Raw genomic sequence first — 19,504 nt, 5'->3', positions numbered from 1 at the left:
AGAGGAGTTTGAAGAAATTTCCTGAGGCTCTGCAGTTTTAAAGCCAGGGCGCCTGTGGCTTTAGCCACAGTAGACAAGGAGCTAGATCTACGCTGAGAAGCACAGTTCCAAAGCATTAGGAGAGACAAGATGTGCGGTAACATGGCACCGAGGAAGAGGCTCAGGATATGGGGACAGAAAAAGAAAGAAGAAGAAACTTTATTTGTTTGTTTATAAATGAAACCAAGGAAGGACCAGACGCTGATTCCAGTAAGGTACCTTGGACAAGTCATTTAGCTTCTTTCAATGAGAAATTTGAACTAGATAAGTGATTTTCAAACTGAGTTCTGAGGAACCCTAGGTTTGTACATTGGGATTGTACTTAAAAGCTCATTTGAAAACAAGGGCACTTCTTCTAAAACTAAAGCTTGAATAGCAGTGGCCTAAATGAACTTCCTGGTATCTCTAGCCTTAACAGTCCTTGTTGATCCTATGTGACACAGGGGACCCATCTGGATGTTGTATTTTACTTTGCACAGAAGCCCCGATTGTGTTGATGGCCAAGCTGCAGCATTTCCGAGAGCCCGTTCTCACCATCTGAGCAGCAGGACAGCAGAGGTAAGTAAACCAAATTCCAGATTTACTGCAAGGCTGAGGCAATAATGAAACACGCTTTCAAATCTCATGTGATGATACAGAAGCAGAAAGGATTTTTTTTTTTCCTAAACGAAGTTCCATAATATCATAGGATTCATGGTATAGGTGTCTGTAGTCAGACACAAAGATGTTATAGATCAGAAATAAAGAATATTGGATCCAGAGCCCATTAAAAAAAAAAAAAAGCAATCCAATTCCAATCAAGAAAGAACAATGCAAAAGTTTATCTAGGCAGTCCACCTGAGAGCCTAATTACCATTCAAATATAGTGCCTACTCTTCTTAACAAGGTATTCTGAAGTTACTGTCATTACATGCTTTAAAGTCTACCTTTATCTGAAGGTTACAGGCAGGAAATGGCATAGATGGGGAGGGAAATGGGAGCCTTACAAAATAAGATCTTCAAAGCCCCGGCTTAAGATGTTGAGCCCTTTTCTGTGCTGTTCTTTGGCTGTCCATATTTCATGGGGCATTAAAAGGCCACAAATGTCACTCTACTTCATTTCTGAGAACAGACAAGCAGCAATAATGTGATCTTACCTGGGTCCTTCCTCGTCACCCTGAAAGAAACAGAAAGAAACAGCATTAGAAATCGGCATTGGTAGAGACAGATTTATTTTCCTTCTTTTCCCTCTCCTCTGGCAACGCAGAAGCATGGCTTGTGCATTTATTTTAACAGAGACACACCAGTAGATGTCCAAGGGCTAAGACAAAGGCTAATATAATCCTATGCTCGAACTGCCCAGCAGAGATGAACTGATAATTTGCCCTTGCAAGCAGATAAGTGAATGCACAGACCTAGGAGGCCTAAATAATAGCCTTGCCTTTTTATTTGTATGGCTGGCAGTATTTAGTTCTGAGCAAACCGAGAGCCCAAAAATAGCAGCAGGTCTTAGGCAAAAGCTGACCAGCTCCAAAGGCATCAAGCTGTTTCCTTCAAAGACTCATTTCTGCCTTGGTCCAGCATTTTTTCTCCAAACATGAACATAGCAACTCTAATATAGAGCACACTATGGTAGAAAGGGCACTGAACTGGGACTCAAAAAATGGGGATTCTAGGCCCAGCTCTGTTATTTATTAGCTATGTGCCCTTGGGCAAGTTAATTAATGAATCTGGACCTTTGGTCTTCTCCTTTGTAAAAGGGTAGCTCTGGCATTTGATGATCCACAACATCCTTCAGCCCAACACCGGCTTTTCTCTTTTTCTCATCCCTGTCTGCAAAAACAGTGTGTGAGGGTTATTTGTCCGGGTACTGGATTTTCTGAACCTAACTTTACCAGTGATCAGAACAGAGTCCTTTGAGCCTCTTCTTGCGAATAAACAAAATTTTTCAAATGACTCTCAAGCCTTTTCCAAGGGACCTCACTCATCCTTTTGGTTACAGGGTATTTTACATGCTTCTCTTTAGCCATTCAGGGTTGGTCTCAATAGAGAATCTATCTCCTCGTTGTTGGTAAGTCCCCAGGGAACGTATCAGATTGACTGTTTCTGTCGGTATAAAGGAATGAACTCTGGAGTCAGACACTCTCAAATCTTTACTCCATCCACTTGTGTCAACCTGGTCAAGTTATTTTGCCTCACTTAACTTCAGTTTCCTACTTTGTAAAACAAGGCGTAATACAGTATACAAGGAGTATGAGGATTAAACAGGGAAATATTTATGTGTAAACATCAAGCACAGTGCCTAAGATATAGGATGCACTTAATAAAGGTTAGTATCAATATCAGTAACGATTCAGTATGATCATTAAGGAACTACTACATGTGGGCACTGAGGGTGAAAGATAAATAATGATCTAACCTAGGAGCTCCCATTCAGGAGCAGGGGAAACAGACAAAAAGAGACAGAAAATGAACTGTGTCGAGGGCTCTACCAAAGAAATAGACAGACTGCTTTAAGAGTCAGAAGGGAAATGACAAACACTGCCTCTTCTGGGGAAGGGGGAAGGGAGGGCTTCACAGAGAAGGTGACATTTATATTGGCCCTTGAAGGATAAGCAGGATTTTCCCAAGTTGACAACAGAAGGTGAGTGGGAAGGGCACCAGACTAGTAAAAGCAAAGGCATAGCAATTTAAAAAAGAAAAAAAAAAAGTATTTTTAAGGAATTTTGAGTTTAATGAAACTAGAGAACGGGGACGTGTTTGTGTGTGTTCCAGGCAGGGGAGGTGGCGGTGGTGTGGGGCTGGAGGGCTGCGAGTGCGACTGAGGTCAAGGGGGACTGCCAGGGCACAAGCCTAAAAGGACAGCTGTAGCCAGAAAGGTGATTTAAATCAGATGATACACTGGAGGTTGGAGAAGGAGGGCATTTTTAGCAGACTGCTAAGGACTTGCAGTCTTGGTCAGGGCACTAATCATCCACACTCCAACGAGAGAAGTGGGGCGAGCGGTGGAAGGAGGGCATAGGGGTGTTGGAAGCTTTCTTTGCATTTTGATCGACTAGCAGGTCTTATGGGAACTATAATCTAGTAAGAAAAAACTTCATAGAATTTAAATTGAATATGAGTTACATAACTATCAATGACTTAATTAAACCTCAATACAATTTTTCAATTATCTTTGGATGTTCAAAGTAATTGTCTAGGAGAATCTTTTGGAAAAAAGTAGCCAAACTCTCTCCCATGATTTAGAGTCAGTCCTCCTCACAATCCTGTATCTTGGCGCAGCAGTTAAGAGATGGGGTTTCTGACTTAGAGAAACATGGTCTCAAATTCAGGTCCGTCAATTCCAACAGTGAAGCTTTTGGCAATTTGCCTTAACTCCCCAAGGTTCAGTTCCCTGCTCTACACATAGGGATCCTAATTCTTACCTCACAGGGTGGCAATACGGGTTAAAATAAATGAGAAGACATGTAGAACACTGAGTAAGTGTCTGGTACATTATAAGTGTTCGACAAATGGTGCCCATTATTGTACTTTCCCTGAATTGATTAATAACGTCTCTAGGGAGAGTGGGAAAGGACAGAGAAGATGGGGCATAAGACAGTGCTTTTACATTCATTCATTTCTGTTTATAGATATGTGGCTTTTCAGAAGTAATAATCACTCTCACAAAGCATGGAGAAAGACTAGGGTGAGCGTTTCAACTGTTGAAGGAATGAATAAATGAAAGAACACACACACACACACACACACACACACACATAGGGCAATTTTGAATAGGTCAGCAGACATCCAGAAGTCTGCAAATCTTCCTTGTAAGAGTGTGCATGCTAGTCCCTCCTATTATGAAAGCCTAATTCCCATCCATCCTGTCAGATCAAGCCTCACTTGGAAATTTTCCCTCACTGACAGATTGGGCGAGGTAATCCTACTCTGTCCTCCATATTTCCATGGCTCATACTTCTGGGATGGTTCTAGCAGAAAACCAACAGTGACAGTACCATACAGTAGTTCCCTCTTTGGATTTTAACTCCTTGAGAACAGAAACTGTGTGTTGTTAATCTCTTTATTCGTTGCACCTAACACAGCACAAGGCGTGTAATAATTATTCAAGAATGGGAAGGAAGGAAGGCAAGATGTAAGTAGGAATTAAGATTAATTTCTACCCCCACTGCGAGTGAATTTTGGTGTCAGAGAGTATTAGAAGTGAAAGCCTGCAAAACAACAGCTTCTCTTTAAATGACCTGTTAGATTAAGCAGTGCTTTCCAATCCCTCCATCAAATATCCTGTATGTTCTTGGCTGGTCAGCTACTTTCTAGTACCTACGACCTCTTGTTTCTCCTTCCACCAGAGGAAATGTATGTTCAACAAGCATCAAGCAAGTTTGTTGCTAAGCCTGTTTATGTCAGCTGAACTTGTAATTAGGACAGCACATCTTACTAAATAGCAAAAAGTGAATGAAGGAGGGTACTGCTGCTTCCATGAAAACTAAGTTGAATGAAGAGGAGTTACTTAAAAACTGCTGTCAACTCCAGTGTAGGTGAGACACATGCAAAATATTAGAAAAAATAAAATATACAAGTCTAGGGTTCTACATTCAGTTTGCTTCAAATGTTATCCTGGAATTGGGCCTTATAAACAGTGCAGTATGGATGTGGTTTATACCAGGAACATGATGCTCCACTCCACGTGGCAAACCCATATTCTTAAAGAAAAGAACCTGACTCAAAATCAAAGAAATAAACAGATATGTATTTCAAGTTTAAAATAAATGTTTAGGGTATGCACGTATCACTTTTAATTATTTGCTCATTGGAACTTTTTCTAAAATTATCTCACGTAGCTCAGTACTCTTCTCTCCCAACTAGACAAGAGACGGAAGTACTCACGACATGCAAATAAAAATACTTGAAAAGTACTTGACTTTGGCAAAGAAGTTGATAAAATTCAGGCAAAAAACGAGAGACTGTCAAAACTGATGATGAAAATCTACACTGATCTAACTGTTCTATGGACAGTTTACAAATAGGTACAAAAGCCTAAAAAATGCCCATACTTTTGACTCAGTAATTACTTATGACTTATGCCCTGTAATGTAATAAATGGTAGTCAGAAGTCAGAAGTAACCTAAGATTAAGTAAAGTTTGTATCATTGAGATTCAAACATTATGCTTATGAAGAATTTCTAATAATATGAGGAAATTTAATATGTAATGTTAAGAAAAAAGAGCATGAGGGGATGAATAGGTTAACCAACTTTATTGTGGTAACAACCATTTTGCAATATATGTATGTATTAAATCATGACACTCGTACACCTGAAATTTACATATATGTCTATTTATCTCAATAAAGCTGGGGGAAAAAACATATAGCAAAAAAAGAAGAAAAAAGGAAAAAATGCCCAATGATAACTACCAATTTAGTGCATTTACTTTCTGCTCTGTCTATAAGTTTTTAATATTCTATAGTGATTAAGAAGGAAACAACTTTATTTAGTTAATTATTTGAAGAGGGGAAAGAGCACCTCCCATTAGACCTATGGGAGTGGTACTGAAATTCCTCCCGTACCCTATATTCTATAAGAGGACCCAAAAAGATTTATTAGAAATGCATTTTTATTTATTTATTTATTTTTAATTTTTTTTTTTAACGTTTATTTATTTTTGAGAGAGAGAGAGACAGAGCATGAGCAGGGGAGGGGCAGAGAGAGAGGGAGACACAGAATCTGAAACGGGCTCCAGGCTCTGAGCTGTCAGCACAGAGCCCGACGCGGGGCTCGAACTCACGGACCGTGAGATCATGACCTGAGCTGAAGTCGGCCGCTTAACCAACTGAGCCACCCAGGCGCCCCAGAAATGCATTTTTAAAAAGAAATGTCACTAAAAAACCTTGCCATCTCTGGACTTCCTCAACCAGAAGCTCTGTGATTCTACTTGGCCTAATCAAATTGATCCTACTGAAGATTTCTTAAAACAGGCACACTGTGTTAATGGACGGGTTTTTAAATAATCTTCATAAATCAAAGGCAAATGGCACTTGAGCAGGTAGAATATTTACAATTTTTGTTTTTAACAGCTTCATTGAGGTATAATTTATCATACCATAAAATTACCTGTTTTAAGTGTATATTCAATAATTTTAAATTCACAGTTACACAACTATTATCACCAACCTGCTTAAAAACTAGATATATACAGATACAAAATTATGATTTTATTGTCCTTAACTTAAAAAAAGAATTTTATTTATTTTGGGAAAGAGAGAACGTGTGAGTGGGGGAGAGGGGCAAAGGGAGAGTGAGACAGAATCCCAAGCAGGCTCCAGGCTCAGAGCAGAATCCAACATGGGGCTTGATCCCATAATCCTGGAATCATGACCTGAGCTGAAATCAAGTGCTGGGCACCCAACCGATTGAGCCACCGAGGAACCCCTGTTTTCCTTATCTTCTTTAGAAGCATGTGACTGTTTGATATAAAATTGTAACTGCCTTGTAGTGTTTATAATGTAGATTTTTTACATATGACAACTATAACATAAAGGACATAAAAAGAGAATTGGCCTATATAGTTTCAAGGTATCTACATTTTATAAGAAGTGGTACTATATTAATTATAAGTAGACAGAAAATGTAAGGATCTATACATATATATAACATATATTACATACATCACAATATATATGTTATAATCCCCATTGAAACCACTACAAAATAAGAATAAAGTAACAGAGCTAAAAGCCCAAAAAATATATTAAAATGGAATTCAATTAACAGTGAATTAAAAAATCCAAAAGAAGACAGGAAAAGACAAGAGGAATAGAAATAGAGGGATAAACAGAAAACAAATCATGGCTGACCTAAATTCAACCAGGTTAGTAATAACATTAAATGTTAATGGGCTGCATACTTCAATTAAAAGGCAGAGATTATCCGGAAGATGAAAGAATAAGTAAGACCCAGTCATACGCTGCCTAAGAGAAACACACTTTTAACAAAAGATAGACCAAAAACAAATGGATAGAAACATACTATGTATAACAGTAAGTAGAAGACTGGGTCAGCTCTACTAATGTTAGATAAAATACACATGAATACAAAGAGTATTGTCAGAGAAAAAGAGGGACTTTTTATAATGATTAAAGGGTCAGTTCATCAGAAAGACATAACAATCATAAGCATGTATTTGCTTGAAGAGACTTCCAAAATACCTCAAGAAATTGATAGAGTTAAAAAGAGAAATAAATAATTCCTTAATCATCCTTAGAAATTTAACCCTTCTCAGCAGTTGATAGAACTGGACACAAAAATCAGTAAAAACATAAATTATTTGAGCACTAAGTGATATTTAATAGAACATTACAACCACAAACTACAAAACAGGTGCACATATGCATTTACCAAGATAGACCATATGCTGGGCCACAAAATACGTCTCAATAAATCTTAAAAGCTTGAAATCATTCAGAACATGTTCTCTGATCATCACAATGGAAAAAGTTAGGAATGAATAACAGTATGACATGTAGGAAAATCCCTAGTATTTGGAAACCAAACAAGACACTTATAAATAATCAGTGAGTAAAGAAAAGATATCACATGGTAAATGAAAAATATTTCAAACTGAATGATACTGAAAATAGAACACAGCCAAAGTTTAGGATTCAACTAAAGCAGTGCTTAGAGAGAAATGTACAGGTTTGAAAACTGACTTTAAAAGGTAGTAAAATCAATGATTCATAAAGCTAGAAAAAAGAACGAGTAAACTCAAACTAAGCAGAAAAAAAGGAAATAAAAACAGATATAAACAAAATAGGAAAGAATAAAATTAGCAAATCAAAAAGTTCTTTAACACTAACCAAATTAATAAAATAGCAATTAGACTGCTCAATAAAAAAAAGAAAAATCACAAGTTATCAATAATGAAAGATAGGTTATCATTCTAGATGCTGTAGTTAAAAAAATAACAAGAAAACACTATGAACAACTTTACAGTAAAAACTACCACTTAAATGAAAACAACAAATTCTGTGAAAATTACAGCACAAATTTAAATAAACACAACACAACTTAAATACAACACAAATTAAATTTAAATAAACATGAAACCAAAATAGCTCTGTATTAAAGAAATTAAATTGGTTATCAAAAACCTTTACATTAAGAAGTTCCAGGGTAGGGGCGCCTGGGTGGCGCAGTCGGTTGAGCGTCCGACTTCAGCCAGGTCACGATCTCGCGGTCCGTGAGTTCGAGCCCCGCGTCGGGCTCTGGGCTGATGGCTCAGAGCCTGGAGCCTGTTTCCGATTCTGTGTCTCCCTCTCTCTCTGCCCCTCCCCCGTTCATGCTCTGTCTCTCTCTGTCCCGAAAATAAATAAACGTTGAAAAAAAAAAAATTTAAAAAAAAAAAAAAAAAAAAAAAAGAAGTTCCAGGGTAGATGATCTTGCTAGTAAACACTACCAAATATTTAAGGGAGAAATAACATCAATCACACACAAACTTTCAGAAGATGAGGAGGGGATACTTCTCAGCTTGTTTTCTGAGGCCAGCTAACCCTAATATGTAAGCTTGACAACGATGTTATAAAAATATCAAACTACAGATGAATATCCCTCATTGAACACAAACATAAAAATTTTAATTGAACCCAGATAATAAATACATAATGGCCAAGAGGGAGTTTATCTCAGAAATGCAAGGTTGATTTAATATTATAAAATTAATCAATATAATCAGCCATTACAATAAAATAATTTAAAACACCCATATAATCACTTCGATAGATACAGAACAAATTATCTTATATACACCACATTCATTCAAATTATTGTTCCCCATAGCTAATGTGTCATTTCTCTGTAGTTACTTTGCTTTCGAGATTTTTTTTGTCCTTCATTAGTTTGATTTTAATGTGTCTGGGTATGAATTTCTTAGATTTATCTTGCCTGGGCTCATTCAACTTCTTAAATCTCTAGGTTTATGTCTTTCAACCAAATTTTAAAAGTTTTGAGCCATTATTTCTTCAATTTTTTTTTCAGCCCCACATTCTTTTTGCTCACCTCCTGGATGTGGGTGACGTGTATATTAGGTCTTTTTTTATTGTCCCACAGGTCCTTAGGACTCAGTTTTAGTTTTCTTTTTTTCTTGGTTGTTCAGATTGGATCTATATCTTCAAATTCATCAATTCTTTCCTCTCTTATCTCCAATTTGCTACTGAGCCAATCCAGTGAATGCTTTATGTCAGTTACTGTATTTTTCAGTTCTAAAATTTTCATTTGGTCCTTCTTTATATCTTTTATATCTTTGCTGAGATTTTTTAGTTTTCATTTGTTTCCAGGGCATGTGTTCATTGCTCACTGAGTCATTTTCATGAAATAGTGGCTTTAAAATCCTTTGATAATTCTAAAATCTGTGTCATCTTGGTTGTGGCCTTTTCTCAGAGTTGAGATTTATTGCTTCTTGGTATAATGAGTGATTTTGGACTGTATCCTGAACATTTGAGTATTTAAGAATCTGATTCCTATTTAAATCTTCTATTCTAGCAAGACATCAACCTATTTAAATTCAAAACATATGTCCTCTTACATTAATGTAACATTGTACATCAGCTATACTTGAATTTAAAAATAAATAAAATAAAATAAAATAAAAATAAAAATAAATTATGGTTTTTTAAAAAAAGAAGAATCAGAACACATGTCCTAGATCAGGTCTGTGGACTATGGTTCAAACATCAATTTAGTTTAAAAGATTCTGCAGTGCTATTCTGGTCTGCCCCACTACATGACAAAACTCCATGCTCTAGTCAGCACAGTGCTAGCTGGAGCAGGGGCACCAATTCATTACTACCGGGTAAGAGTGGAAGATGAGGTTCTATGCGCTGACCCCCCCTTAGGGAGGTATACTGTCTAGTTAGTGTAGGGGTGGGGAGGGAGGAGTTAGAACTCCATCTACAGGGGCGCCTGGGTGGCGCAGTCGGTTGGGTGTCCGACTTCAGCCAGGTCACGATCTCACGGTCCGTGAGTTCGAGCCCCGCGTCGGGCTCTGGGCTGATGGCTCAGAGCCTGGAGCCTGTTTCTGATTCTGTGTCTCCCTCTCTCTCTCTGCCCCTCCCCCGTTCATGCTCTGTCTCTCTCTGTCCCAAAAATAAACGTTGAAAAAAAAAAAAATTAAAAAAAAAAAAAAAAAAAAGAACTCCATCTACAGTCTCCATAGGGGAGGGATACTACTTCCTGCCTGATGCTGCTGGGCAGGGGTGTAAGTAAGAGTTCTACCCACAGGCTCCATGCACCACTGACTACTGAGAGAGGCAGGGGTGATGACAGAAGCCAGTCTTTCACCTAGAGGCTCCAGGGAAAAGCAGGGGAGGATAAAAAATAGGTTTTCACTCCACTGGCTCCACTACTGCAGTGCCATCTGGGGCTGGGAAGGGGTGCAGCATTATTCATGGTGTGTGTTTTCAGAATACGTAAGATGGTCAAAAGCTTTCTCTATAGCCGAAGTGCCCTTTTTCCTAGTCCTCTAACTAAAGAGAGCAGGCTTTTCTTGGAGATTTTCTTTTTGTCTGTGCTCACTAGGATTTCCAGTTTGCAGGGCACCCAGGCCAGGATATACGGAAGCAAGAAAAATCCCAGAGAACTCGCTGCCATGTAGTTCCTCAAATCCCAAGATCCCAAGATCCCAAGTCAGGACCATCTTTTCTCCACGCTTTTAAGAGTCTTCTGGTAGGTAATTTAAATATTTTGTTCGGGAATTTTTGCTGTGATTAGTGGAATAAAGTGAAATATGTTTATCTTGCTCAGAATCAGAAGCTGCAATTTGATTTTAAATGCATCAAAAAATAAGGTGCATTGAAGATTGGAAGGCTGGAAAGATGGCTATGTATATATCATGATTCAGGTATATTAAAATGTTAATTAAAAAATGTTAATGGTAGAATCTAGGTGGAAGTATAGGGTGTAATCTGTAAAATCCTTTCAATTCTGCGATATGTTCGAAAATTTCTAATAAAATGTTGCAGGGAAGAATCTTTTGGCCAAATCCAAATGCAGATGATTAAAAAAAAAAAAATCTAGAACATGCAAAAGGAAGAAAAGAATTCCTCTGTTGAGTGAAAGTGAGGTACTGGGGACTTGCTCTGATCAATAAGTTACCAGATTAGCTGGAACAAGAGGCTATTAGATGAGAACAGCTCTTTGTAAAAGCCCTAGCCAGCTGAATGCTACTTTTTGTCTTTAACAGCTTATTCTGTCCACAGCCTGGTCCTTAGGCCTTGTCGGTTTTGCATCCCTAGGAGTAATTCCATCAGAGTTAACAAGCACAGCTCATCTGAGCAGCTGACGTGCTTAGAGGGCAGTTAATGCAGGGGAGGGACTAAATCCATTATTTGAAATGAAAATAAAAGAGGTATCTCTAAAAATTAAATCTTTACTTTTGAAAAAGCAACCTAATCAACACACAGAAAAATGTGGGGGTCCGATTTGCAGAGAATTTGGGACAGAGTTAGGTCATTGATCCCTTGAGTTAACTCTGGTTGAATTTTTTGTTTAAGATACAAAGTGAGCACCTCGACACTATAAAAGATCTTAGGAGTGCAAAGCCGTCTAGGACACTAATTCTCTTCATTTTCCCCATATAAACAAATGGGACACTTGGCATACAGCATGCAGTAGGGAAAACACACAGGCAACTGGGACAAGATGGACTTAAATCTGAATCCTGGCTCCATTTTCTACTAACTAAATGATACTGGCTCAGCATCTCTGCAGTTCTCTGTATCTCAATATCCCATCTGTAAAACAAAGATAATGGATGCTGATATAAGAATTAAGTGAAATGATGAATATAAACTGCTCTCTTCCTAGCTAGAAACTTACTTAGGCACACACTTTCTTAATTCTGGGGAGGATAAAATGAAAAGAACAAGACCTATTTTATCCTTTTCACACACGGATGAAAATTAATCAAGAACCTTGGGTGAGTGAAGCAGATAACTGTCCAATAGTCTCTCACATTTTCTGTCAGGTAGGCTCAGACAATACCTGCCTCCTGGATTATACCTTGGCTCTTCCGTTGGCTGGTGTATTCTGTGGCTAGGCTGTACCGGGCCAAGGCAAGACTGCTAGCTAAGCAGTAAGCTCAGTGAGTCAGTAGCAGTCCTGGGAAGTCCACAGGACTGCCCTAGGTTTTCTTCTAGAAGGGCCTACCCTTCTGGCATAAGCTTGACCAGAATTTTCAACAGTGGCTGAAATATAAATTCCATAATATTTTTTCAAATGGCTGTCTTAAATTTTATTTTACAATTATATTCTAAATGCCAGAATATGTTGTTTGGTAAAATGCCTAAGACCTTTTCTGCCTGTTACAAAATAACAATGAATACAGTGACTAACATCTGTAGTGATTCAACATATACCTTGTGTCCTTCATTCACACCTTTTTTTTTCTTAATTTTTATTATTTATTTTTGAGAGAGCGAGAGCGAGAGCAAGTGAGCACAAGCCAGGGAGGGACAGAGAGAGAGAGAGAGAGGGAGATGTGGAATCCCAGCAGGCTCCAGGCTCCGAGCTGTCAGCACACAGCCCAACGCGGGGCTCGAACTCAGGAACTGCGAGATCATGACCTGAGCCAAAGTAGGGATGCTTAACCTACTTCTCCTGAGCCACCCAGGTGCCCCTCATTCACACCTTTTTTGATCCAGTGCCACATGCCTCTCTTAATCCAACAGTTATGCCCCCAATTTATGCAGTTGGCTCCATATAAAAACCAAGCTGAGGCTCCTTTTCGCTACTCACAAAATCAGTCCAAAACGTTTCATTCTGGGCTGCTTTATGCCCTACATCCTGACTTACTCTCATTCACCTTGTTGTCATCCCTGTGATGACTTTATTTGGAGGCTCATTTCACAACTGGGAATCTGTCAACTGCCTTCTTCTGTGACTCTGATTTCTCACTTCCCTCCTTAACTGTGATTAGTATTTGCCCTATCGACTATACTCCTTTAAGTCATCGTAGACAAATATTTTGCCAGCTCCAGCTGCCGGGTGTAGGCCCTAGCAGCCAATACTTCCATATTGGTTTATACACCAATCTATACACTTACACCCTATCTGAGCTTTCAATTCACTCATGTTTAGGGACCACAAAGGAAAATTTCCAGAGCTAGCAAACACGGCAGTCCGTTTCCTCCAACTTCTGCTACGAATAATTATAGGCATTCTCCTTTACCTCCGCCTTTGGCTCAGCTGATTCATTAGAGGTATCATGTTGTTCCTTGGCTTGGGCCATCTGAGTCATCAACCTATCCATGTGGGACTGGATGTCTGCCAGTATCTCAGTCACATGAGCGGTAGCCATTGCTTCCTGGATGTCCACTAGATGAAGGGCCTTCTGCTCCTCATCAGCAATCACTTTCTGAACTTTCTTAAATTCCTGCTGTATAAACACCTTCATCTGGTCCCGGGTTACCTGCAGAACACAGACAAGTAAGAATAATGAGTTGGACACACAGAGAAATGGAACGGCAGAGCTGCTACTGTAAGTGCTGGACCGCCCTGGCCAAAAGCGTTTCCTATCTGATCCTAAAGTTTTAGGAATATCCCCTAAACAATGTTCGCCTGACATTGTCGATGAATTTCTTACTAATCTTTTTGCCTTTTTTATAATCTTTACGAAGTAATTCCGTATCCTTCCCGTTTTGCTTTTCCTTTTGTTCATTTTTATACCAATAATACATATTACTTTTTACAATTTATTTTTTTTTATCTTTTTTTTTTTTCGTTTTATTTATTTTTGGGACAGAGAGAGACAGAGCATGAACGGGGGAGGGGCAGAGAGAGAGGGAGACACAGAATCGGAAACAGGCTCCAGGCTCTGAGCCATCAGCCCAGAGCCTGACGCGGGGCTCGAACTCACGGACCGCGAGATTGTGACCTGGCTGAAGTCGGGCGCTTAACCGACTGCGCCACCCAGGCACCCCTACTTTTTACAATTTAATAGGTAAGTGTAAATTGTAAAAAATGAACTTACTCCTCTCTCTCCATCTCAATACCATTTTTCTCTCTGGAGGGTAATTACTGTTAACAGTTTGGTATGTAACCTTCCAGCCATTTCCTATCCAGTTATATACATATATGTATACAATTATGTTCTTTTTATATAAATGGGTCATAGTGAACATACGTTATGTGTCTTTTCTATTTAAATTATGTCAGTACATACAGATCAACTTCATTTGTTTTATTTTAAATGTCTGTATGATATGGATGTATACAATATGAATACTTGCACATATAAATAAAAAGTCAAACATACCCATTAAATAGTTTCCTTCTTAGTGGAAATACAAGATATTTCCAAACTTTTGCTATTACAAACAACACAGTAATGAACATCCTTGGATAGATCTCTTAGTATTTGCATATGAGTTTTTTTAAGAGACTTTTGGAGTCACCGAATCAATTTATATGTACTCTAAAAATACTGACTGATACAGCTAAACTGCCCTCCAAAAAAAGATGTACCAATTTCATTCCCACAACAATGTGTGAAAGTAAGCATTCTCTACACCTTCACCAATATTAGATAATGTCAAGCCTTAAAATTTTTATTCTCTGATGAGTAAAATTATATTACAGATTTATTTTGCAGCAACCACCGAGCCAACCAAATAAAATATGGCTGCAGGCTATACGTGGCTAGGGCATTAGGTAAACAAAGTGAGAAACTACCAAAACAAGAACTTCTAAACTCCTGTCTCTTACCAGTAACTACACTTACTGATGTTTCCCAACGACCATGTTTATCTGAGGAGTACTTTCAAAGCACTATGCATGGTGAATAGCTAACGTAGGGAATAGGGAAAAGGTAGAGCAGTGGACAGAAGAAAGGCCAGTAGAGAATTTTAGAGCTGAAAGAGAAAGTAGGTGTCACCTACGTGACAACTTTCTTTTACAGATAAGGAGACAGATGCAGCTGCAGGGGACTTGTAAAAGATGCAGGGGACACCAATCTTCCTGTTCCCAGTGGTGCTCTGTTCACTGTAATAGTCTCTGGGAAGGAAAAGTCAAACTGGGAAAACCTAAAAAGTAGACTGAAGAAGAGAAAGTCTAAAGAAGAGGGAAAGATGGGGCCATTTTTAATTAGCTCTTAAAAAGTGAAGGAGGCCTGATACTTTAAGCAGCTTTTGTAACACTGCCATAAGAACACCAATACAAAATAAAGCCCGTATGACAGTATCCATATCCTTTCACACATCAAGTGACTAAGTGACATGAGCCCTCAGGAATTCATTATACTCTCTCCCCATGCTAAAGAAAAGGGGAGGGGGAGTGTTAAATGTTATTAATGTCCCTGCAAATTCTGTATCAGATTTGAGAACTGTGATTTGTGTTTATTTATATAATATCTTTTTATTTTTAGTGTGTTTATTTCAAGGCTCTTCTACTTTATGATGATCTTTTACGAATGAATCTGTAACCTTGAAATAAATTACATCTTCTAAGATCTAAGATCTTCTCTTGGAGACTAAACCTAGAAAGTTTTAGCTAAGAGATGAACTTTTCTGAGTGCCTGAAAAAATCGCTCAACAGTTACAAGTGACTAAAAATGAGAACACAATAAAAACTGACTCACAATCTATTTTACTAGCCCTCAAGTATACATGTGGTTTGAGTCAGAAGCTGCTATCAGTCAGGAAAGGTGTGACTAGACTGCAGCAGGTGACTAAATCATGGTTTAAAAAAAAAAAAAAGTCAAATTCTTGACTTCCCATTGCTTTACATAGGTTTTCCAACATTTATTCTGTACAGTTTATCTTATTCAGACCATCCACAAATAAGAATTGAAGGCAGAATAACCTACTCCATAAAACCTTTATCCTTTTCACTCCCGTTCCCTACTAATTAACAAATAGGTATTCTCCAACCTATTTCAAAATGATAAGAACAGATTTCTGGGCCTTAGCATCCATTCAAATTCAGAGGCCAAAGAAGGGACTCCCGGGGTACCTGGCTTGTGCAGGTTGAGTAGTCAGGAAAAAGGACTCCTACCAATGGCAGGAGTGAAACAACTTTCAAAATTCCTTTTCAAGTTTTATCACACCTCCCTGCCATCAAAACTCCATTCTGCTACAAACTTCACAGTTCTCCAAGAGCAGCAGACTCCTCCTGTCAGCACCTCTACTGACATCATTTCTGAGTGGGTTTCTTGGAACTTCTTCAGCCTCTATCCTATAGCTCCCCAAAGGTGAGAGTGATAGTCTTATATTCCTAACTGTATTACATACAGTGTTAGTAAAAAAGAAAACTCCACATATGCAGAGAAGAGAAGGGTGGGTGTATCACAGAACGGTGAAATTGGCAATGTAAAAGGTTCCTTTTTTTATAGGATCTACTAGTAATTGTTAAACTTTTTTAAAGCCCAAAACTTCTCTTACCCCAAACAAAATCTTAATGTAGAACCCTAAAATATAACAGAACCCAAAATAGAACTATTCTGCTTAAAAGAAAAATCTCCTCCTCCTCCTTAAAGTAATTCCTAGGGCACTGGAAGAGGTCTCCAGCAAAATCTCCCCTGAGGTACCTGGGTCCTCTACACAAATGAAACCCTAAAAGGATTTTGTTTCCTTTGGTCAACTGGCCCCTAAGCTGTTGAAACTTAAAAGCCATGGGTTACACACAAGTTGATATCTTTGTTATGGTTGCATTAGGGTGAGAAACTATGTTATTATTTAAACATAGAATTTTACCAAAATTACTTAAACACAGCATTGTAATTTGAAAAACTTGATGGCTTATTTGTGAATAGTTATAACAAGTGAAGATCTGAGCTCATTAGAGCGGAGTCCAACCTCTTCATTTTATAGGTAATACATACACACACACACACACACACACACACACACACACACAGAAGTGCAGTAATAAAGTCAAGTTTAGAAATCAACTTCCTTTGGTCCACCCCAGTATATTTTGTGCGACAACATTACCGCCTGTAATGATCCCTTTCTGCCTGCTTCAGATCCTTCAAATTTATTTCTTCCTAATTGAGATGTTTCCTTGGTTAACAGGCAGCACTGATATTATCCCCACTGAGATGTTATTCCCCACAAGTGAATCTTGGGATAAAGGATGCACATCTGAAGAGGTAAGTTTTATCCCATGGTACATCTATATGCTCTCATAGTTAATATTTCCAAGCCAGGCTGGACCCAAGAGGCATACAGACTGGCACTTTACACATACATAATTAAACACATAAAACCTTGAATTAAGAGCTTGTACTTAAAAACAACACCATTCAGTATGCTTGACATGGGTTATAAGCCATTAACTCCTAGCTAGCTGGCTTGTAGCAAACCAATGTTTATTTTTCTATTATAGGCAGATTATTTTTTCAAAAGGGAGAAAGCACACTAGCTAGAAAGCATCATAGCTTAAGAAAGATTTGTTCCAGAAAAGTGTTGCTGACGGGAACTGAGAAAGATGGAACACGGTCAGGAGCAAGAAAGCTACACAAAAGAAAAGCATCAGAGTCTACACTGATTGAAGAGTCAGAAATACTTGTTCTACTAGACAAATTTCCGGCAAGTAAGTTTAAAGGGTCTACTCCAAAAATGACCTAAAAAAGTGTGAACTGTATGAAATGGTTTGTGAAGACTCTAAATTCCTCCCCCAAAGGTCAAGAAGTCCACTTTTACTCCCCCTTTCCTTTTCTGAATGACTACAATTCTAAAATAGAAAAATTAGAAAGCACGAAATGGAATTTTTTCAGATGCTGCAATCTGTCTTCACTCCCACCAGCACACTGCCCTTCCCTGCATGCCAGGGTCCATGGAAACTTCCATGTTGGGAATCTCAAAGTTCAGGCTTCTATATAGCTTCTAGTATTTATTCTGGCATTTTGTTGCATGAGAGCACTGTCCAAATCTCTATCAGGCTCCAGTGAGGGCAGGTGAGGGAAGAGCTTCATCAATGAGGAGGATAAAGTCCTTTTTCAGTGTCTTTTGTGTATGAGAAGAATAGCCACTATCTGTGACTAAAACCAATGCTCATTCCTAAGGCTTGGAAAATTATCCAGCAGACACAAACTATGAACTACATTCCATTACTCACATTCTGAGTGAGGTCAAGTATTTTCCTGACAACCTGGTTAGAAGCCTGAATTGATTGGATATTACGATGGGGCACTGAGGAGGGTATAGAAAAGGTAATTAAGGTGAATATTTAATCTCTTCCTTAAACCATTTTTCTTATCTTCATCAAAAGACACTAGACAAAAGCAGTCATGTATATCCTTACTTTCTTTCATTATCCCGTTGTGTAAATACAGCACCATGGGATCTCTACCTCACTTATCAATTAGTTACTTCAAGTATCCATTCAATGAAGTAATAATGATATTTACTGTTGCTGTTATTAACATTTCTATTATAAAAGACAATAAGAAATACACCAAAATGTTGGAGAGTAGTTACCTCAGAGCAATGGGGTTAAGAGTATTTTTCTTTTTTTTCACTTGCAGTCCAAATTTCCTATAATAATGTGTGACACTTTTCTTGAACAGTAATTTTTAAAAAGAAATGAAGCTCAAAGAAAAATCCTCAGTAAGATGTTAGCAAATTGAATCCAACAATGTTATAAAAAACTTACACACCATGACCAAGCAGGATTTATCTCAGGTATGCAAGGCTGTTTCAACATTTGAAAATCAGTTCATATAATCTATCATGTCAACAGGCTAGAGGAGAAAAGTCACATGATTATATTAATAGATGCAGAAAAATCATTTGATAAAATCTAAGTTCCACTTATGATTTTAAAAACTCTCAACAAACCAGGAACAGAGGGAAACGTTCTTAACTTCATAAAAAACACCTACAAAAAATCTATAGCTAATGTCACACTTAATAATGAGCAACTACAGTTTTCCTACTAAGATCAGGAACAAAGCAAGCATGTGTCCTCTTACAGCTCCTTTTCAACATCCTTTTGGAAGTCCTAGCTAATGCAGTAAGACAAAAAAGGAAATAAAAGGTTTACAGATTGGGAAGGTACAAATAAAGCTGTCTTTGTTCACAAATAACATAGCTGTCTATGTAGAAAATATCAAAGAACTGACCAAAAAACTCCTGGAACTAATAAGGAATTAAAACAAGGTTGCCGGATACAGAGTTAATATACAAAAGTCTATCACTTTCTTATATACCAGCAATGAACAAATGAAGTTTGAATATAAAAGCACAATACCATTTACAATAGCAACCCAAAATGAAATACTTAAGTATAAACCTAATAAAATATGTATGAGGAAAACTACAAAATTCTAATGAAAGAAATCAAAGGAGAACTAAATAGATCCATATTCATGGATAGGAACACGAAATATTGTCAGATGTCGGTTCTCCCAACTTGATCCATAGGTGCAATGCAATGCCAATAAAAATTCCAGCAAGTTATTTTGTAGACATTGATAAAATGATTCCAAAGTTTAT

The 19,504-nt window shown here is 38.0% G+C and overlaps 1 protein-coding gene across 3 annotated transcripts in view; it reads right to left on the bottom strand.

Moving 5' to 3' along the window:
- Positions 1–19,504, bottom strand: part of TRIM44 (tripartite motif containing 44) — a 113,449-nt gene that overhangs the window by 52,573 nt on the left and 41,372 nt on the right. For all 3 annotated transcript variants that reach the window (XR_006714183.1, XM_045484982.1, XM_045484983.1), the window contains exons 3-4: positions 13,240–13,479; positions 1,176–1,195 (exon numbers count right to left, since the gene is read on the bottom strand). Coding sequence is in view for 2 of the 3 variants with exons in the window: in XM_045484982.1 (XP_045340938.1) it covers positions 1,176–1,195; positions 13,240–13,479 (260 nt within the window). In the remaining variant the exon portion in view is untranslated. The remainder of the gene's footprint in view (positions 1–1,175; positions 1,196–13,239; positions 13,480–19,504) is intronic.

This window comes from Leopardus geoffroyi, chromosome D1, assembly GCF_018350155.1.
Source record: "Leopardus geoffroyi isolate Oge1 chromosome D1, O.geoffroyi_Oge1_pat1.0, whole genome shotgun sequence".
Taxonomy (NCBI): Eukaryota; Metazoa; Chordata; class Mammalia; order Carnivora; family Felidae; genus Leopardus; species Leopardus geoffroyi.
This window is presented reverse-complemented; position numbering and strand designations above follow the sequence as displayed.